The following is a 20,402-nucleotide window of genomic DNA, read 5'->3' on the forward strand; positions in this document are numbered from 1 at the left end:
TCACGAAGATCCATCAACATTCCAGCACACTGCAAATGAACAATAAATATTACGAATTAGAAATGAAATAAAAAATGTATAGAAGTAGATACTTAAGATTAAAAAAAACCTTTATACGCAGCCCGACAAATGGCTAATTCGTTCGACCTCATGAAAATCCCAGCTGCCAATCATTAAAACCAATTTCACTCGAATCGACAGTAAAAAACAAAAATTATGAAGATTAATTGTCTTATGGCTGTTGGAACATGGCCACTGGCTTGATTGATGCTTCGATCAATCGCTTCATTTCAAGAGACACCAACACTTCTCCGATTGTCGCACAATTGACACCTTCGGCCAGTAGCTACAGCCGCCCCACTACAAACCACATTGCAGCGCTAATGTGGGTCTCGTGTTGGCATGTGACAAGCACCGCAACTGACAACACGGTTACACCTGTTCGGCCCAGGTATAAAGTGCTAGGCGCATGCGTAGCGCCCATTCATGAGACTCGGCTGGGCGGGGCAGTCGGAGTGAAGAAACGAAAGCCGCTTTGCATGTGTGAGCCGTGAAATTAACATGTTTGTAACGTGCTCCATGCTCCATGCTCCATGCCCCATGAAATATGACGCCAAATTATTATGGAGCCCTTTCGGTTAAGAGAGCTCATTGAGTCTGGGAGCGCAGGCAGAATCCGAGATGTTTGGCTGGCTGATTACAGTGCCAATGCTTATGGGCACTTGATTGATGACTGATTGATTGATGTTTTCACCAGCTGCGCAATTTGTCAAAAAACAAGTGAGGGAAACTTTTATGTCGAAAGCCAAAGAAAATCGTCAAAAAGATATGGTTTGTGTGAAAAAATAAATATTTCTTTTTAGCAGAAACGGATGCTACGCAAGTCATTGAACGCCAAGCCACAAGGTCCTGAACCCTGTATAAATGGATTAGCTGTCGGGTTAGCGATATGCCATAATATGGAATGTAATTGTAGTATATGTGACTTGCGTCAATATTAAATATTAAATAAGAGCTAAATCCAGCTACGGATTTAATATACTGCTTTGCCCATAAAAATGTGCGACTGTACACCAAATGTTGAATAATAAAATTAATATTTTGTAAACAACTTGAAATGAATTTAAGGATGGACATATGTTGTTATTCATTTCAATGTCCATTTTGGTTTTTGTTTTTTTTTTAACTATCTTTCCTCTACCTCATTTTTAAGAATCCTTAATATAATTTTAAATTCCTATGAAATTATAATTCCTTGCTTCCTTCCTTCATAATTTCATATTTCTGAAGCTTTAACTTATAATCAAATTTAAAAAATGAAGTTTAGTTCCTGGAAATACTTAGGACGGCCCCCATAATAATAACAATACGCTTTTCAAGACTGTTCTCAGTTCAGGAGAAAAATCACAGAGCGCCAATCCGTAAAGCCCTTTGGAAATCCGACTCACTCAACAATTTTGTTCGGCTTTGCAGCCATACAAAAGAAAAGTGGAAAAGTGGAAGAAGAAGCTGCTGCAGTAGCTGCAGCTGCTGCTGTTTCTGTTGCTGCTGTTGTTGTTGCTGCTTTGTGTGAGGCTGTTGCATAATCAGCTAACGCGAATGGCAGCTTCGACGGCTGCGCCGATGATGAGCTGCATCATTAGCGTCAACAACATAATTACGAGTACTATGCGAAAAAAGAAAAAGCCACTGGGGGTACAGCAGCAGGGTGGGGGGAACGGCTGGTGTGGCATAAATGAAACTAAAAATCTTGCAGACGCATCCCAAATGTCGTAAGATAATGCAAAAGCCATAAGATTTATGGGCTCTGAGCGATAAAAATTATGCATGCTGCTCAGCATTTTATAAGTCTTTGTGCCAGCCACTCTTTATCCGTTAACTAAACACAAACACCTGCACACGCCGCTCATCTTCCTCTCGTTGAATAACTGTTTATCTGCGCTGTGTTTTTGCTGCGTTTCTCTTTCTCTCTCTCTCTCTCTCATTGTGCCGCATCATTCCAGTTTATTCCAATCCGACTGGAATGCGTGTGCGGTGCGTATGACAAGCATTTTAAACCTTACCTCAGACTGCGTAAGTTTTGTGAAAGATCCCAGGCGGCGGCTGTACAACTGCAACAATTGAAAACAAAAGAAATTGTTGGCCATTGCAGCACAGCGTTTTTCTTCTTCTTTCTTTTCAGCAACAGCTCATCAATTGTGCGGAAGCAAATGGCGCCAATCAAATGTCTCACTTTGTAAACGGCGACGCAATTTGATGGCTTCATCAAGATCTCTCTTTTGAATTTATCTGTAATCATAATTCCAACACGCCATGTAACATTGTACACTTTCAGCTGATTATAATATTTTTGTGCGATTACATTTATTTCGAAATCACGTCTTTTACGTTTCGCTTTGTGTTCTTTTCGATTCTGCAATAGTTGACAATTTGTATTCAATACAATTTATATAAAAATGGCAATCACTTAGGTTTTAATAATACAAGCTTAATTATTTAACGCTCAATAGACAAAACAATTTAATTAAAACACAATAGAAATATGAGCAGCCTACGCAGCCGCAACGAAAACCACCGAACGACTAATGAGCGCAACTCAAATTGAGTTAGTCTGCTTGTGCATTCGATTTCGAAAATAGTTGACACTCACAATACATAGAAAAGTAGTTAAAAAGGAAGACACGAAGAACGTTCTGCATACGCAGTGGCAGCGAAGAGCATAGAACAACTCAATTAGTGAGCGCAACTCAAATTGAGTGCGTCTTTCCGTTATGTTGTTCTTATTTCGACAACGAAAGAAACTCAAACTCAATTAGTGAGCGCAACTCAAATTGAGTGCGTCTTTCCCTTGTGTTGCTCTTCTTTCAATTTCGAAATTCGTAGCTCACAACATTAACTGCATACGCATAGAAAAGCTCAATTGAGTGTGTCTTGTTGCTCTTCTTTCGATTTCGAAATTCGTAACCTTACTTGTTCTGGCTTTCGCTTGCTCTCTTTCTGCTTACATTGGAATGCGAAAGAATAAAAGCAATAAATTTGCTCGCTGTGACGTCACTGCCATACTTTCGCTTCACTTTAGCTGTAATCCGGTTTAACATAACATTCATAATGCGGGCAAGTTCATGACTTTGACTAGTTTTTTCTCTTCACTCACTTTTGCTCGACTTTTGTAAGGACCCACAGTAGACGCACTAGTGTTGTTGTAGCTATCATATATGGAGCAGGCTTTGGCCAACAAACAACAAAACTGGTTCATATGAGCGATGTGGCGGCCGTTCGAAAAGGGGAACCAGCCCACTTTTGCTCAGTCAATGATCAATTTTCTGCTGCCAGTTTTCAATTTCGCTGGCATTAAATCTGGTTTTTGTTTTTCGTATTAGTGTCAATAGCAAATTATGTAACGATCCACAATATAATCCAGTTGCTGTGGATATGGTCATTCCCCTATTAAGTCATGTGAAGAGTTGTCAATGTCTGCTGTTGCAGTTCATTTGATGTAAACTAAATTTCACCAGCTACTCCTATGGAAAATATGTATGTGAGGCATACATGGTTAAGCTCGCTATATTGTTAAGCCAATATTTTTGATTACTTGGCTAATAGAATCATTGTCTTTTCTTTTAGCCACCGCATCTGCATCCGCATCCCTTTCACAATGGCAATCGCCGTCAGCTGAATCTGCCGCAATTTAATCAACAGAACTTTTTGCAAGCTGGCGTGGAGCTGCCCATACCGCCGCAGCATCAGCACCGCCAGCAACATCTCCACCATCATCACCACCAGCAGCAGCCGCAGCACCACCAGCAGCAGCATCGCTTCTCGCAGCAATACCCGCAACAGCAGCAGCCGCAGCAACAAGTGCCACACCAACATCAGCAGCAGCAGCAGCAGCAAAGTCCTCCCATTAATCAGCAGTTCCAGCGCTCCACACAAAATCAACTGCAGACAGCCCCACAATATCCCCAAGCACCACAGCAGCAACAGTTGCCCTCAACTGCCAGCAATCTTGACCTGCACCACCAGAACTTTTTGGACTTGCGCAACTATGCTAGCTCGCAGCAGCAGCAGCAGCCCCAGCGCCACAAGCAATTCCCCGATGCACGACTCCAATCGACAGCGTTTCCAGCGCAGGCTTATCAGCAGCAGCAGCAGCAGCAACAGCAGCAGCAGGCATTGCCACAGCAGCAATTCGCTTACCAGCAACCCCAACAACTTGGCCAACAGACCACACAGAAGCTGCCCAGTCAGGCGCCCGTGCCCACCTTCCAGACACTGCAGCAATCGCCACTGAACTATCAGCAACAGCAACAGCCACAGCAGCAATTGTTGCAGCAACCACAGCAACAGCAGCAGCAGCAGCAATATCCATTGACACCACAGCTGGGATTACCCCTGCCGCAAATCTTTAACAATCTGCCTTCGACAGCTTTTCCCGCTCAGCCCTCGCGAGAGACTTATCTGCAGCAGCAACAACAACAACAGCAGCAGCAGCTATTCCCCCCGCAACAACATCAGTTCATCAGCAACGGACCGCAGGCCCAGCCCGCCGATCTGGAATACAAGCAGAAGCTGATACAGAAGCACGAGCAGTTCGTGGCCAAGCAGTACGAGAAGTCGCAGCACAAGGTGCGCCAGCAGCACGAGGAGTTCCTGGCGAAGCAGCACGCCATCAAGCAGCATGTGCTGCCCACCATCATCAGCCAGCACAACAACTATCCGCCGCAGCCGCAGTACGTGCAGCCGCCGCGTGGCCGACCCGTTGCCCATCCCACGGAGTACAGCCAGTTCAACAGCGCTCTGCAGCAGTACTACAAGGAGCATCCGACGACCACCACCACAACCACTACGACCACCACCACCACAGAGGCTAGCACCACGCCCAAGAAGAACATCTACGCCCAGGTGAAGGCGGAGCTGGGCAAATACGGCGCCACGAAGCTGGGCAGCAAGAAGCCCGTGAAGACGATTGCCCGGGAGGATCTGCTGAAGCAGCTGAAGGCTGCCTTGTCGGAGGCGCCACAGCAGCCGCTGACCGGCAACAAGACCTACGATGAGATGGACCTGGTGCTGCCCAATGGACAGCGTGTGCAGGTCATCCGCACCACAGACCCGAATCTTGTGCAGGGACAACAGGCCTACTCGCAGGACCAGCTGCAGGCGCTGCTGGCCCAGCAGGCGCTCGGCTCGGAGGCGAAGCTCAGTCTGAGCGATGTGGCGCCTAGCAAGAGCAAGGATCTGGTGCTGCCCGGCGGTGGCAAGGTGCAAATACTACGCTCACCCGATCCGCAGGAGTCGGACACGCTGCCCGCCCAGGCACTGCCCGGCGGCGTCGACCTGTCCAGCCTGGCTGCCTTGTACGGCGGCGGAGCGGGCGATATCCAGGGCGTGACAAATGGCGCCAACAGCATTGCCAGCTCGGCGGTCATTACCTCCGACTCGGACAGCCCGCCCACCCTGGAGGAGCTGGCGAAGCGTGGCCTCATACCCGACGGCTACGAGATCGAGGGCCTGAGCTCGGACTCTGCCAAGGCCACGCCAGCACCGCCCACCGCACCGCCCAAGAAGAAGGCGACATATGTGTACCTGGAGGAGCAGGCCGACGGCAGCTTCAAGATCCAGGGCGTCAAGGCCAACGGCGAGAAGGAGACGAAGCAAACGGGCGCCGAGGTCGAGAGCATTCTGGAGCGCATCCGCAGCGGAGAGATCAAGCTGCCTCCGTCCGTCTATCGCTTGACACTGCCCAACGATGAGGTTGTGGAGATCAAGAGCGGCAAGATTATACAGACGACCACCACGACAACCACTCGCCCACCACCGACCACAACCACTGCCAGAATATATACGACGACCTCCACTACGCCAGCGCCGTTCGTCTCGAGGAACGCGCCCAGCAACCACCGCCAGTATCACCCATCGCGCACATCCACCACCAGCACCAGCACCACCACCAGCAGCCCGCCCATCAGCACCACTAGCACCACCAGCACGCCCTATACGCCCCGCTACACGGGCGTCTACGAGAGCAGCAGCACAGCCAGCGCCGCTGCCGCCGCCGCCAGCTTGATCCGCACCACACCCGGACCCATTTATCACTCTTCACCTGTCACGCAGTCGTCCTACCCGGGCGGCGCCTCCACTCATCTGCCAGTGGTAACTGAGCGTCTCTCGGACATCGCGCAGACGCCGGAGCAACAGACGCCAGCACAATACGCCGATGCCCTGGTGCAGGAGACGGAGAACACGGAGAAGGCGGCCTCCACGGGCGGTGCATCGGTGCTCTCGAATCCCAGTGAGGATCTGCTGCAGATACTCAAGAGCAATGGACTCTTCGCCATGGCCAAGTATCTGCGCCAGAGTGGCCTGGACAGCATACTCAACGAAACGGGTCCCTACACGATCTTCGTGCCCACCGACAAGGCCTTCAAGAACCTGCTCGTCCAGCTCGGTGGACCCGAGCGCGCCGAGGAGAAGTTCCAATCGAATCCTCGACTGTTGAGTGGTGTAAGTGGTGCCTCATAGTGTTGACTCTCTGTGTACTCACATGGATTTCTATTTTCCAGCTGCTGTTGCATCATGTCATCCCTGGCGCCTTTGAGATTGCCACGTTGCAGGACGAGATGACCGGCGTGTCCTTGGCGGGCACACAGCTGCGCGTCAATCAGTATAACATGCACGATCAGGAGTGGAACGATGTCACTGTAAGCCCAAATTTGGATACTGAATTTGTGAATGAATGCACCGAATGGAACAGACAATCATCGAAAATAGACAATCATGGGGACTAAAGGATTGAGAGAACGCCTGACTGGGACATTGAGTGGGAAGAGCACTCAGCTGGGCTTGTCTGATTGAGTCGATTGAATCGCCCATCACTAAGATTGAGAGCACGAGAGAAAGAGTTGCAAGTCAGTCAGTGCAGCAGACGAACTTATTGACTGACTGTAGGATTGACGGTCAGATTGACTGATGATTAATTACTAGCTAGAGCTGTAAGAGCTAGGCGATAGTTTTCTATTACAATAGCTGTGCAAGATGACTGACTGGGCAGGTAGGCAGACTAGCTAGCTGATTGATGGGCTAACTAAATAATTCACTGACTGACTGACTGACTGACTGATGTATAAAGGGAGAGGCAGACTAGCAAAGTAATAGAGACAATGACAACTTGACTAACAGACTTACTATATGATTGATTGACTGACTGCTATGGAAAGAGACGTCTGGCTGTCTCTATATGTCAGTCAGTCAGTCAATCAATCATATAGTAAATCTGTCAGACAAGCTAATTGATAATCTTACAGAATGATTGACTAACTGATTGACGACTAGTACATAACGATACAGGTAGTTTAGCTAACTGATTGACATATATCAAGACAAGCAAACTAGAAGAGTAATAGACATTGAAATTCAACTAATTGTCTACTGAATGATTGACTAACTGACTGACTGACTGACCGATATGTAAAGAGACAGCCTCCAATCTAGCTGTCGATAAAAGCAGAATGATTGATTGACTGCCTAACTGACTGACATAACGATTGACTGCCTAGTTGATTGATTGACGTTATACCTACAGCTCCGAGAGCTTTACTGGGCCAGTCGATATTGCTTATAGTAAGACGACCGACTCATTTCACTTTACAATTCCCTTAGCCATATGGCTATACCTAGTATCAACTTCAATGTAATACGAATTTTTCACTCACTATCAATCTACTTCAATCAAACTGCACTCACATACGTTTCCACACTCAATTTCAGCTCACCACCATTAATGGAGCAATGGTTGTGCTGAACAAGAAGGACATTAAGATACCGCAGGGCGTGGCGCATGCGGTGGATCGTGTTATGTTCCCGCTGCCAGTGGGCGATTTGCTGCAGACCCTGCAATCGGATCGCGAGGGTCGCTTCTCCAACTTCCTAAAGATACTGTACACCTCGGGCATGTCCGAGAAGTTGCAAGGCAAGGGTAAGAAATGTTGATGATATGTTGAACGTAATGGAAACTAAACCAAATTCCTTTTCAGGTGTCAAGACGTACACAGTCTTCGCACCGGTGGACAAGAGCTTTAACGATCTGGACTCGGATACGCTGGAGAAGCTCTTCACCGACAAGGAGGCAGCCGAACAGTTCGCCATGAAGCACATTGTGCCCGGGGCACTGTACTCGGCCGGCATGCGGTTCTATCAGGTGAAGGACTCGCTGTACACGGGCAAGACGGTCGTGCTGCAGAAGACCTCGGCTGGCAAGATCAAGGTGAACGATGCCCAGATGGTCACCTCCAACATTCCCGCCACAAACGGTGTCATTCACGCACTGGACGGTGTGCTGGCGTAGAGCAGCCCGGACCTGCGACTACGGCCCCGCTTTGACAGCGGGCGTTGGTTAAACTGTTGCAGCTCTTAGTCGATTAAGTTTTTATTGGCGTATTTTTTTGCTTTTTTGGTTGCGTCGACCAAACTTTTCGGGGGGGTAAATTTCTTTATAGTTGAAATACGTAACAGCAGCAAATTGTTAGTGAAATCTTGCCACAAATATCGCGTTCTTCTACAGAATTGGTGCAACAACAACAACAACAACGAAATATTAAGCAGAGAACAAAAAGTTTCGGTGCTTTCATTAATGTATTTTCTGTAATGTTTTTTCTTTCGCTTTCGTAAACAGTCATTAAAAATAGAAATAGTTTAATCTAAGTGAAAGAGAAAAACCGAACAGATTTTCGAAAGAAGAGTGTACAAAAGATATTGTTTTGTTAGAAAATGCGACAAAAAAAGAGGACAGCAAATGGGTTAAAGTTAAGGCAGTTTTTATATACATATCTAATTTATTGTTTGGTCGTGAAATCCAAGCTAAAATTATTTACAATTAAGAAATCGAATTAAGACGATGCAAAGCGTTATATGTTTTAAATGATAAATATATAAAAATAAATATAAAATATATATATATAGGTGTTTAAATGATTTCAATGAAAGCAATTTTGCAGTTGTGGCGTCACTGCATGCTGAGTATGTGCATACGTAATACATTTTGAGTAGATTCGGGTCAGACACCTTTATACAGTTTTGTTGTCATTGAACAAAGCTGCGCTACGTAGAGCGAAGATTGAGAGCCGCTGAAAAATACAGTCAAAGAGCTACTGAAGGGGCTTCTCGTAGGTTGAGAGCAATTGTAATATGCTAAATGCAGTTATAGAGCGACTGCTTATAGTTCAGCTACAACTAAAGTCTGGTAAAGTTTAAGAGCAACTGAAACATGTTTAGCGTAGTTAGAGAGCTACTGTTGAAAGGTAAGTAAAGTGAGCACACGTCAAGCAACTGAAGTAAGCTAAACACAGTTTGAGAGTCACTGCGCAAAGGGTGGCAACAACTAGTTTGAGGCAAATTGTACTAAAGGTAAGCGTCACTGCTAAGTTGCACAGTTTTCGATTACTGAAACTGTCTATAGAAATATTAAATAAATATCAACAAGTGTTTTTTTTTTAATATACATATAATTCTCATAAATTCTTTATTAAGTCGACTTTTAAAATGGTTTGGTTTTTGTTTTTCTTTCGGACTTTTTTAATTAGTTTAGTTTACTTGACTATGCAAATACCAATCCATTATTATTATAATTATTATAATTAATAAATTTTCGTTATTCTTTCATTATAATTATCGTTCATTTTCTTTTCTTTTTCTGAACTGAATTCCCTTCGTTTCGTATAATTAATATTAATTTATTTGCTGATTAAATACCTTTTCTTTGCCTTTTCCTTCTTTTTGTTTGTATTTGATTTATGTTATTAAATTCTATAATTTGCTTTGCATCTGGATCTTAATCGATTTCTTTTTATTTAATTTTGAGTTCCTTTGTTGTGTTGTTGTTTATTTATATTGTTATTTTTACATGCACATTTATAGTTGCAAAAAACATTAATGGCTATTTTGTATTTAAATATTTTATTCTCGTATTTCATATGCATATTAAAAAATAAATTAATTCTTGTATCAATTAATTAATTAGGCATAAAAGTAATCAAGAAGTCAACAGCAATGTAAAATCAGAGTTTTCTTTCAAAAACTAAAATTCAAAGCATAAAAAACTAAATGCCAAAAATTAATTTTATATATAAATATGTTTTTTTTTTTTAATTTTTTTCTTAGTTTTTTTTTTTTTTAATACACATATACCAACGTCTACGCCATGCCGCTTGCCTTATATTTTTACACATTTTAATTTTTGTTTTAAATTTTAGCTTAGTATTTACTTTGTTTTTTTTTTTTTTTTTTTTTTTTTGGTTTCTTTTGTTTTTGTATTAATTTCTGAAAGTATCACCCTGTGTTTTCTCATAGTTTTCATATATTTTAAATAATTTTATTTTTCGTGGTTTGTTGCCTTAAAACGTGTTTTTTTTACTCTCGCCTTCTTTGCTGATACGCCTTAAAATTTACAACAATACTTCAACTTAATTACATACAATAAAATATTTTATTTATTTATTTAATTTTTTTTTTGTATTTTTATATTTAGTTTTTAACAAATCGCGCACATGAAACTGGGCCGGAAATTTTCGCTCTAAGTAGAGCATCAAAATTTGTTTTTATTTTATAATTTCATAATTTTTAATTTTCTAAAATCTCAACAAAAACTTTGTGTGTGTGTGTGTGAGTTTGCTTTGGGCGTGGCTATTGTAGTTTTACTTTTAGTAGACACTGTAGTTAGTAAATCTGTTGCTGATTTCTTAATTATTTTTATTTCTTTTGTGTTTTAAGAGTTTGAATTCTTTTCTAGTTCAAAAACTCGTTGTAAATCTTGAAAAACAAATATTTTCCATATGTTGAAAATTCTAAAATATATTTAAAAATGTATATATATTTTTTAAATTTACTTTTAAGCTAAAAGTTTGTGGAAATTATTTAGTATTATCTACGAGCTTTTGAACTAGAAAACAATTAAACAATTAAATTTGCTGATTTGATAAATTGCAATATATACTGATTCGTAATTATTGTTTATTTTTTCGGTATTTGCGGTATTTTTTTCTGCTGTTGGATATTTTTGTTTTGTTTACCGTTAATTCTATTTTGTAATATGCTGTACGTAGTTTGGAGGAAAAAACACTTAAAATGTTTGTTAAAAACGAACTTTTTGACTATTTTCTGTTTCTATTTATGGTTTTACTTTTGTTTTGTTTCGTTATATGTTTTTTGCATCTATGCTTTGACTATTTGTTTTTGTTTTTGCTTGCTAGTTTGCTTAGTTGCTGTGTGTTGTTGTTGTTGCTGTTGCTGTGTAATTTAATTAAAATTTAAATTTATATAGGAACAATCCAAACGCGCGCTAAGCGTCGCTTGAATCTGGAAAGTGACCCACCAAGGCTAGCATCATCCACCTGCCCCACCCTAACCACCCTAACCACCAACCACCACCGAATAGCAACGTGAGCGGCGCTTACCAGGCTGCCTGCTGCCACGCCTACTGCTGCTGCACGAGCAGCTGCTCAACCTGGTCGGCGGTGCGCAGCAGGAAGGCGGCGCTCTCCCTGTACGCCGAGATCACCTGGCGGGCGGCGGTCACCTCGTTGGGGCTCAGCTTGTGTGGGAGGATGGGCGCCACACGCGAGCAATTGGCATCGCCCGAGGCGGCCAGCAATTGTTGCTGCTGCTGTTGTTGCTGCTGCTGTTGCTGCTGCTGCTGCTGTTGTTGCTGCTGCTGTTGCTGTTGTTGCTGCTGCTGTTGTTGCTGTTGCTGCTGCTGCTGCTGCAGCTGTTGCAGCTGCTGTGTGGCTGTGACCAGGGCATTGTTGTTGCTGGCATTGCTCAGTGTGGCCAGATTGGCGGCACTTAGCTGTGCGCTGACTGTGTTGCTGTTGATGTTGATGCTGTTGTTGTTGTTGCTGCTGCTGCTGTTGATGCTGCTGGCAAGGCCGCTGCCAGCGCCCAGCGTCGTTGGCTTCATGGAGAGATCGGTGGGCGTGACTGCAAGTGAGAAGCGAAAGAAAAGTTGAAATTGTTGTTAAACCAAATTAAATAAAGAATTTTAGATATTTAATATTAGGAAAACTGACTTCAAGAACTTTTGAATCTACACTTATAGATTGGCAATCATTCATATAGCTTTTCAAAGCTGAAACTTCACTTGGCTTTGCTCTACTCTTTGTTTTCCTTTTTAGCTTCCACTTTCACTTTCAGTTCCACCTCATTTACAACTATATTAATTAATAGACTCAACAAGCTCATCTCATTCAATCAATGGAGCATTCATTTAAGCGCAGCGCTTGTAGATGTTTACTTACCATTACCCAGGCTGGCGACGCCCGGAAAGTAGCCAGGATAGCTGGGCGCACGGCCGGCTGCGACGGCCGCGGCGGCTGCGGCTGCCACGAAGGGCGAGGCCGCCGAGGGCGAGCTGAAGTCCGTGGTATAGGGGCTGCTGGAGGGCAGGCCGGCGCCATTGGATGCTCCGGCGCCGCCGTTGGCTAGCGCTAGGCCCGTTACAGTGGCGCTGCCGACGCTCGCATTCGAGCTCAATGCCAGCGGAGAGCTGCGCGCAGAGCTCATGCCACCTGTGCCGCCGCCAGCTGCACCGCTGGTGCTGTTGCCGCCTGCACTGCCCGCGCCCGCAATGTTCGCTGCGCCGCCGAACGCGCCGTCCGCATGCTCCGAGTTGGGCGTGGAGCGTGCAAAGCCGACGGCGCTCACAAATGGCAGCGCCGCGGCGGCCACGCTGCTCAGCCCAGCCGCGTCGGCTGCGGTGCAGGTGACGGTCGCCGCATTGCTTGCGGATGTGGTGCTGGTGCCGGCCACCGCTGCGGCAGCCGCTGCGGCGGCCACAACGCTGCCCGGCGCCGGCACCGCGTGGGTGATGGGCTCCAGGCCAATGCGCATACGCTTCGCGTTCATCGACTCGTTCTCACAGGCGATGGCCAGGATTTGCTCCGCCTGCACGGAGGTCAGGTGAGCGGGCGTCGGTCGAGTCTGCAAAAAAAAAAAAAAAACAAAAAAAATTAAATATGTTATTTATAAATATGAATTCTATAAATTTTATAATTGCTCTGAATAAACAATGAGTAGCCTTAGTTTTTCTCTTGTAATCTTCGAATTTGGAATTTGGTTTAGTCCCCAAATCTGTTGAGTCGAATCTTACAGCCCATGAGCTCTAGCAAGTCAATTCTTGTTAGCTATCGTAATACCGTAATATTGAAGGGCAGAGAGTAAATTCAAGCTAATCTGCAGCTAGGAGAGGAAAAGTGGCTAAAAAGATCTCAAAGCCAATTTCCGTTTTCATGTATATTTGTACATATATAATGAAAAAATTATAAAAGTATATATATTCCATATACATATATTCCATATTGGTATAAGCTGTACTTTTTTTACACATACAGCTGTATTAAATAAGTAGCAAGGTCCTTGACTTTGATTAAAAATATCATAATTGCTTCAATATTTTATAAATTAAAAAAAAATAAATAAATAAATAAAAAAAATAACAAAATAAATAATAATGTTCGGAAATGAGCAAAGTAGTGAAAAAGTGTGTCCTTCATAAAAATAGCATAGATTACATAATAATATATTTAGTAAATATAATACAGTCTAGTCTCGATAATATGAGCCCCGCTAAAACAAAAATTGCGGTAAATCGCAAAAAATTCTATCCTCTTGAAAAAATACGTTCTCGAAAATTCTCGATAATTTGAATTTCTGTGTAAATAGAAAAAAAAAAACGAATCCGTTTATCTAAATATATAATAAATATAAATATACAAAATACAAAATATACTAAGAACAATTTTACTAAATAAAACATTAATAAATTTAATTCCGCCAAATATAAATATATATTTGAAACTTTGAGATCACTGTAGGCTCTTGAGACTCAATGCCTAGTCGTGAGCCCCTATATATAAATCTTCTAGATCTCTCTCCAAATGATGACTATGCTATATGCGCTTGGTAATCCATTGCAAGATCATCATCTCTTATGTTATGAACTCTTTCCACTTACCGTATTCTCCCAGCCGTCTCGTGTCTTCTTGTTGCGGCGACAGGACTTGAGATAGGTGCGAATGCGTTTGCGGGAACGATCGCTGAACTCGGGAAATTGTCGAGCGCACGAATCGATGATGGCTTGAATCTTTTCCTTTGGCTGCTTCGAGATGGGTATGATGCGATCCAGATTCTCGTCCACGAACAAACGCACGAACATCTGCAAGGCAAGTGGAGAGAGGCATGAGCATTGATTACGAAATTCGAGTGGTTCTCTGGCCATTTCAAGTGGCAGCATTGGCAACGTTCGCTTTACATTCGGCATGAGAGAGAGACGAGACGCGCTCTCTCCTCCCCCTCTCTCTCTTTCTCCCTCTTACTCTCGCACATTACTCACATTGAAGGCCTTGAGCCGCTCTGGATCGTGTGGGGTGGCCAGCTTCTCGTCCAGCTTGTCATCAGAGTCATCCTCGGAAACCTCATCCTCCTCCTTCTGGCCGGACGAGTTCGTCTCGTCCTGCGCCTCCATGGGCGACGGCGCATCCTGCCTGGGCACCGGCGACAGCGAGCTGTCCATTTTACTGTTGGCCGCTGCAACCGCCGCCGCATTCTGGGCCAAAGCATTCTGATATTGCGCCCAAAGGCCGCCCACAACGCTGAGGTCGGGTCCCTCGGTGCCGTTGCGCACAGCCGTCGAGTTCTGGTAGTTCCAGGCGAGCAGCATTAGTTTCAGTTTGTCCGCATCCTTCATGAGGCCCGCGTAGGCCTCCGACTCGTTGGTTATGCCACCTCCGCCGCCGCCGCCGCCGCTGCCGCCACCGCTCAGGCTGTTGGCAATATCAACCAGTCCGCTGCCGGCACCACCAGCACCACTTCCAACGCCACCGCCGCCGACGCCGCCGCCGCCTCCTACACCAACCAGGCTGCTGGTGTCGGTGCTTGTGGCCGGTGCTGCTGGTATGGTTTCCTATAGAATAAGAGCAGAGTTTGGGTTCTGGTTAAGGAATGTCGGACTGAGCTGAGCACAAGTTCAATTTTGGAGAACTTTCAATGACCGCACAACAAAGTTTTTTGGGACAGCGTTCGATATACCAAAATCCCAATGATTAGTCGAGGTTGCTCCACTCGACAGACCCCAGAGCTCGTTAGACCATTCAAAAGTATGCGCAAAAAGCGTCAAAGAAGCGCCTCCACCCCCCTCGACTTTGCCTTCCACCCCCTTTGCCCCGCGCTCCGCACTCGCAGCAAAGTTTTTCTTGCCCAAGATGAAAGTCGAGTCGGGGTTTCTTTTTTACCCGACGGATTGATGTTTTCTTCTTTTCTCTTTTTTTGTTGCCTTTTATGCTGTGCTGCAAATTAGTTGCCAGGATTTGCGAGAGGGTTAGGACTGGGCAGGGGGGAGTGGGTAAGGTATAACGGCAAGTTTTTGGGGTACGTTCGAAGTCTCTGCTATTTGTGGCCAACATGGCTCTAATGAAACATTTCGATCGACTCCAAGACGTTGGCTCCGTCTCAGCTCTCACCCTCCCACCCTCTCTCACACCCACTCTCTCGTTCATTCCTTATGTGCCTTGGGTTGCGGTTGCAGGACAGTGGTTGCCCGCATGTCCGCTGCTCGCTGCTAGATGCTGCCTCGTAGGGGGTTCAGCTGCCAATACAAATGAAGTTGAAGCAGGAAAAAAAAGGGAGGTAGAGCAGCAGTCCAGTCCAAATGAAAATGAGTTTGAACATGGCTCCTAATTAACATTCAGTCGGAGCAAGGCATCCCAGCTAAGTCAAAGAGTCTGATTATGCGGACACCAAAATGTGTGTGCATTAGCTTATTATACCCTGAACCCATTGAAAATGGGAAATCAGGGTATAATGGTTTTGTGAAAAAGTATGTAACGGGCAGAAGGAGGCGTGGCAGACCCCACAAAGTATATATATTCTTGATCAGCGCGACGAGCTGAGTCGATATAGCCCTGTCCGTCTGTCCGTCCGTCCGTCCGTCCGTCCGTATGAGTGCGTCGATCTCAGAAGTTTTAAGAGCTAGAGAGCTGAAATTTGGCATGCATACTCGTGAGTACCATACGCAGTACGAGTTTGCTTTATTTTTTCGATAAATCGTCCGATAACTTTTTTATCGAGAATAATCGAAAAATTGATTTTGTTTTTTTTGGCCTAATTTGAACATTTTTAGACCTGGAGTCTTCAAATTTGCGTTGTATAAAAAGTTAATCGATACAAAGATTTTGTAATTTACAGATTTTGGATACCCGACCCTTTCTCCCCCAATTTGTAAAAAACGCATTTCAAATACTAGAGACTTGGCCTTTGGAATGTGCACACATATTCACCATATAATTACGCTCTGAAAGTTTCATTAATGTATCGTATGTCTACAAAAGAAATTAATTAACAAATAAATTCTCATAATATTGCCCACACTGCAGCGCAGCCCAAGCGCAGTCGCTGCTTACTGCGCAGTTAGCAGAGCGCAGGCTTATGCGTGCGTGTGGATGCATATGTATGTATGTGTGCATAAAAGAAGTGCAGAATGATTAGAATATCAGCTTGGAGGGTTCAGGGTATCTCCTAGTCGAGCAGTCTCGACTGGAGCTTTCTTACTTGTTTTTATTTTTGTTATTTTTTTTTTTTTTGTCTATTTGCAGAGAGCGGTTCTGTGTGGGCATGGAAAACATGGAAGGTGAGGCCAAACAACAGCTAAGGCATAGAAAGTCTTAGCTGAGGAATTTCCTTTAAAGGAATATTAATATTAGAATATCAAAAGAAAGCAGTGTGAGTTATGGCATTATCTATAGATCAAGAACATTAGCTTTTAGGATTTCTCTTAGATTTAGAGAAACATTATTGATCACCTCAGTTGATCATTAGAGTTGCTGCAAAAAGTTTTATTTAGATTTGGATCTAAGGCACTAAAGCTTTATTTAGTTAGCACTAGACAAAAACTGAACACAAAGGAAGTTAAATGAAAATAAAATAAAGTAATTTTAATATAACTATGCATCATTTCTCAATATCTGCAGATATGGTATTTTATTCACACACTAAGAAAAACTTCTGAGAGCAATCGATTGCATCGGCTCTTTAACGAGTTCGCTCATGATCGGAGGTTTTATTTAATTCGGACTGTTTGGTTGAGTTAAATGAAGCCAAAAGTCTTTTGTGCATGTATTGGAATGTAAGCGAGAGTCGCTAAACACATCAATTGCATACGTGTATTGAGTGTGTGCATGTGTGTGTGAAGACCGTTTGCATTGAGTCTGACTGACTTTCATTGTGCGAATGTCAATCCGCTCGCTCCCTGAATGATGTTCGTCGTACGAAGAGGCAAGCCGAAATCAAAGTCAAAAAGAACCGAAGGCTCTTGCTCAAGGCGAAAGCGAATGAGCATGAGTTTTTATACCCTGAACCCATTTTCAATGGGAAATCAGGGTATAATGGTTTTGTTGAAATGTATGTAACAGGGAGAAGGAGGCGTGGCAGACCCCACAAAGTATATATATTCTTGATCAGGGTGACGAGCTGAGTTGATTTGGCCCTGTCCGTCTGTCTGTCCGTCTGTCCGTCTGTCCGTCTGTCCGTCTGTCCGTATGTATGAACGCGTCGATTTCAGAAGATATAAGAGCTAGAGACTTCAAATTTTTTTTAAAATGTCCGTAATTACAGCGCGCATATCAAGTTTATCATTAAAATTCGATAACTCATCCCGATCTTTTTTTATCGATAAAAAACCTTATCGAAAACCAGTTATAAAATTATATCTTCTACACCTTTATTGCTAGAGTCTCCAAATTTTTAATGTATGCTTATATGCAATTTATACAATTTCGGTTTTTGTTAAAATTTACCCCCCACCCTTAAATTCACCCCCTCACCCTCACTTTTGTAAAAAGCGTATTTCAAATACTAGAGACTTGTGATTTGGCAATTACATGCATATCCATGTTATAATCATAATCTGAAAGTTTCATGAAGATCGTACGTCCATAAAAAAAGTTATTAAACAATTAAGTTCTCATAGTAAGCGCACACTGCAGCCCATGCGTGTTTATGCGTGGGTGCTTGTGTGTGTATGTGTTTGTGTATGTGTGTGTGTATGTGTTTGTGTATGTGTGTGTGTATGTGTATGTGTGTGTATGCGTTTGTGTATGTATGCGTGTGTGTGTGTGTGTATGTGTGTCTGTATGCGTGTGTGTATATGTATGCCTGTGTGTGTGTGCGTGTTTCTTGTGTAAGCTGAAAGACGCGAAAAATTATTGAAATATCTATTGCTCCAAGGGTTCAGGGGATCTCGTAGTCGAGCAGTCTCGACTAGAGCTTTCTTACTTGTTTTCGGTTGATGTTGGGAAAAGTGCGTATGGAATCAAACGCTCAACTGTTGTTTGCAAATATATTGTCAAGTCAGCTTATTTTTTATGAATTATTTTGAATCTAAATTGTTATAAATTATTCTACATTGAGTCTAAGCCACTATGGCCTCAGTTTGCTAGCACATTTAAGCTATGATATACAGTACCGAGCAAAAATGAGTGAATGTTTTACAACTTTGACTTTCATCACGCATAAAAATTAAACCATACAAGCAAATTAAGATTTTGTTTTTTATACTTGTTTATTAGTTTGTTCTTAACAAATAGAAAAAGTTGCAACGCTAAATCAGCTAAACTCAATTAATGAAAAATAAAAAACCAAAAAAATCCACATAAACTCAATTTTGCACGTTTCATAATTGCCAATACTTTGGCTTTTCTACTTCTCTTCTCAGCCGAAATCATCCAGATTTCCCCATAACTTAGCTCCTTGGGTATTCTTCTTAGTCGTAGATTGAGCATGTAGATTTACCGTTATCTTAGTCCTTTTAATATTCTTATTTGTAAAGCGATTTGAAGCACATTTTCTTTTCGCAACAAATTTAAAATAATTGGTGAAATATAATTTTAAAATGTGGAAAATTTCAGTCGACATTGAAAATAGTGGTGTGTGCCTGACCGGGAAGGGATTTCCTTCGCTTATTATTGCCGAAAAGCTTTGAATCAGCCGAAATTTGACTCCGAAAACTCAAGTCAAAGGTTGCAAAAAACTGTTCTCGGGCTCTGATGCTCGCCTAATGATGTCGAAAATTAAGAAAAACAAGCTGCTAGCACCAAAGGGTGTTTCTCTAGTAATTAATAAAAATGTTAGCAAATGGACTGCTAGAAGAGAAATTCGTGGCTTCGGATATGTATCATTCGTTAAAAATCAAACCTGCATTGTCCGAAAAAAATGTGAAGGCGCGTTTGAAATTTGCAAGGGATCACAAAAACTGGAGCATTTATGATTGGAAACGAGTTGTTTGGTCAGATGAATTAAAATTTAACCGTTTCCAATCATATGGAAAGCAATATTGCTGGTGCAGACCTGGGGAACGCATTCAACGACATCATGTAAAGGAAATCGTCAAACATGGCTGCGGCAGCATTATGGTTTGGGGATGCTTCTCTTGGTAGAACGTTGATCCTCTACATAGAGGAAGGATTATATGAATATTCTTCAAACCCATCTTCCCAAATTCACTGATAAATGTGCGTGTCCCCACAGAGAAAGGGTTTTCAACAAGATGGCGATCCAAAACATGCTGTAAAGATTATTTAGGAATGGATAGGAAAGCAGAATTTTAAGCTAATTTTCGCTCCATACATATAGAGTCTATATATAAATCTTATCCCGACTTCAATCCTATTGAAAATCTGTGTTCAATAGTGAAAAGACGGCTGGGACAGTATGATGCAGCCCCAACGAACATTGACAGCTTATGGGAGCGCGTAGAAGCGGAGTGGAGCCAATTTCCGAAAGAAATGATTCAAAGTTTGGCTGAGAGCATGCCAAAAATAGTCAACAAAATTATTGCTAATAAGGGTTTTGGACTAAATATTAAAAATGTTTAGTTTTTTTTAGTTTTTAGTAGTTTTTTTTAAACGTGCAAAATTGAGTTTATGTGGATTTTTTCGGTTTTTTATTTCTAATTTTTTGAATTTTGCTAATTTAGCCTTGCAACTTTTTTGTATTTGTTAAGAATACACTAATAAACAAACACACAAAAAAATTTGTTGATTTCCTGGTATGGTTTAATTTTTATGCGTGATGAAAGTCAAAGTTCTGTAACATTCACTCATTTTTGCTCGGTACTGTATATGCTATTAAAATAAGCTCGGAATATTTCAGTGCATTGTTAAAGTCAATTGATACCTGTGATGAAATAACTCAAATGATCAATTATTAAACATCGTAAGCCATAAAAGGCAGCAGTTGGAGTTGTGAGAGTGGGTGTGTAACTCTCCCAATGATTGCCATCCCTGTGATGGCTCTGCCTGAGGCCTCTCTTCTACAACAACTTGAAGTCGTATAATAATCATAAGGAAACAGTTTGGATTGAACTG

At 42.9% G+C, this 20,402-nt stretch overlaps 2 protein-coding genes across 4 annotated transcripts in view; one reads left to right on the forward strand and one right to left on the reverse strand.

The window, feature by feature from the left end:
* LOC108611347 (uncharacterized) overlaps nt 1-8,952 on the forward strand; it is a 28,174-nt gene extending 19,222 nt beyond the window's left edge. Inside the window, exons 2-5 of the mRNA XM_018003923.2 lie at nt 3,625-6,501; nt 6,561-6,698; nt 7,765-7,972; nt 8,031-8,952. Of these exons, the coding sequence (XP_017859412.1) occupies nt 3,625-6,501; nt 6,561-6,698; nt 7,765-7,972; nt 8,031-8,341 (3,534 nt within the window). The 3' untranslated portion in view covers nt 8,342-8,952. The remainder of the gene's footprint in view (nt 1-3,624; nt 6,502-6,560; nt 6,699-7,764; nt 7,973-8,030) is intronic.
* A 1,304-nt stretch (nt 8,953-10,256) lies between these two features.
* The window catches only part of LOC108609499 (uncharacterized), an 86,736-nt gene continuing 76,590 nt past the window's right edge, over nt 10,257-20,402 (reverse strand). For all 3 annotated transcript variants that reach the window (XM_089463356.1, XM_089463357.1, XM_089463358.1), the window contains 4 exons: nt 14,378-14,947; nt 14,000-14,200; nt 12,285-12,966; nt 10,257-11,967 (listed from right to left, as the gene is read on the reverse strand). In XM_089463356.1, the coding sequence (XP_089319482.1) occupies nt 11,465-11,967; nt 12,285-12,966; nt 14,000-14,200; nt 14,378-14,947 (1,956 nt within the window). In that variant the 3' untranslated portion in view covers nt 10,257-11,464. The remainder of the gene's footprint in view (nt 11,968-12,284; nt 12,967-13,999; nt 14,201-14,377; nt 14,948-20,402) is intronic.

Source organism: Drosophila arizonae, chromosome 3 (genome assembly GCF_054131065.1).
Source record: "Drosophila arizonae isolate 15081-1271.41 chromosome 3, UAZ_ARI_1.0, whole genome shotgun sequence".
Taxonomy (NCBI): Eukaryota; Metazoa; Arthropoda; class Insecta; order Diptera; family Drosophilidae; genus Drosophila; species Drosophila arizonae.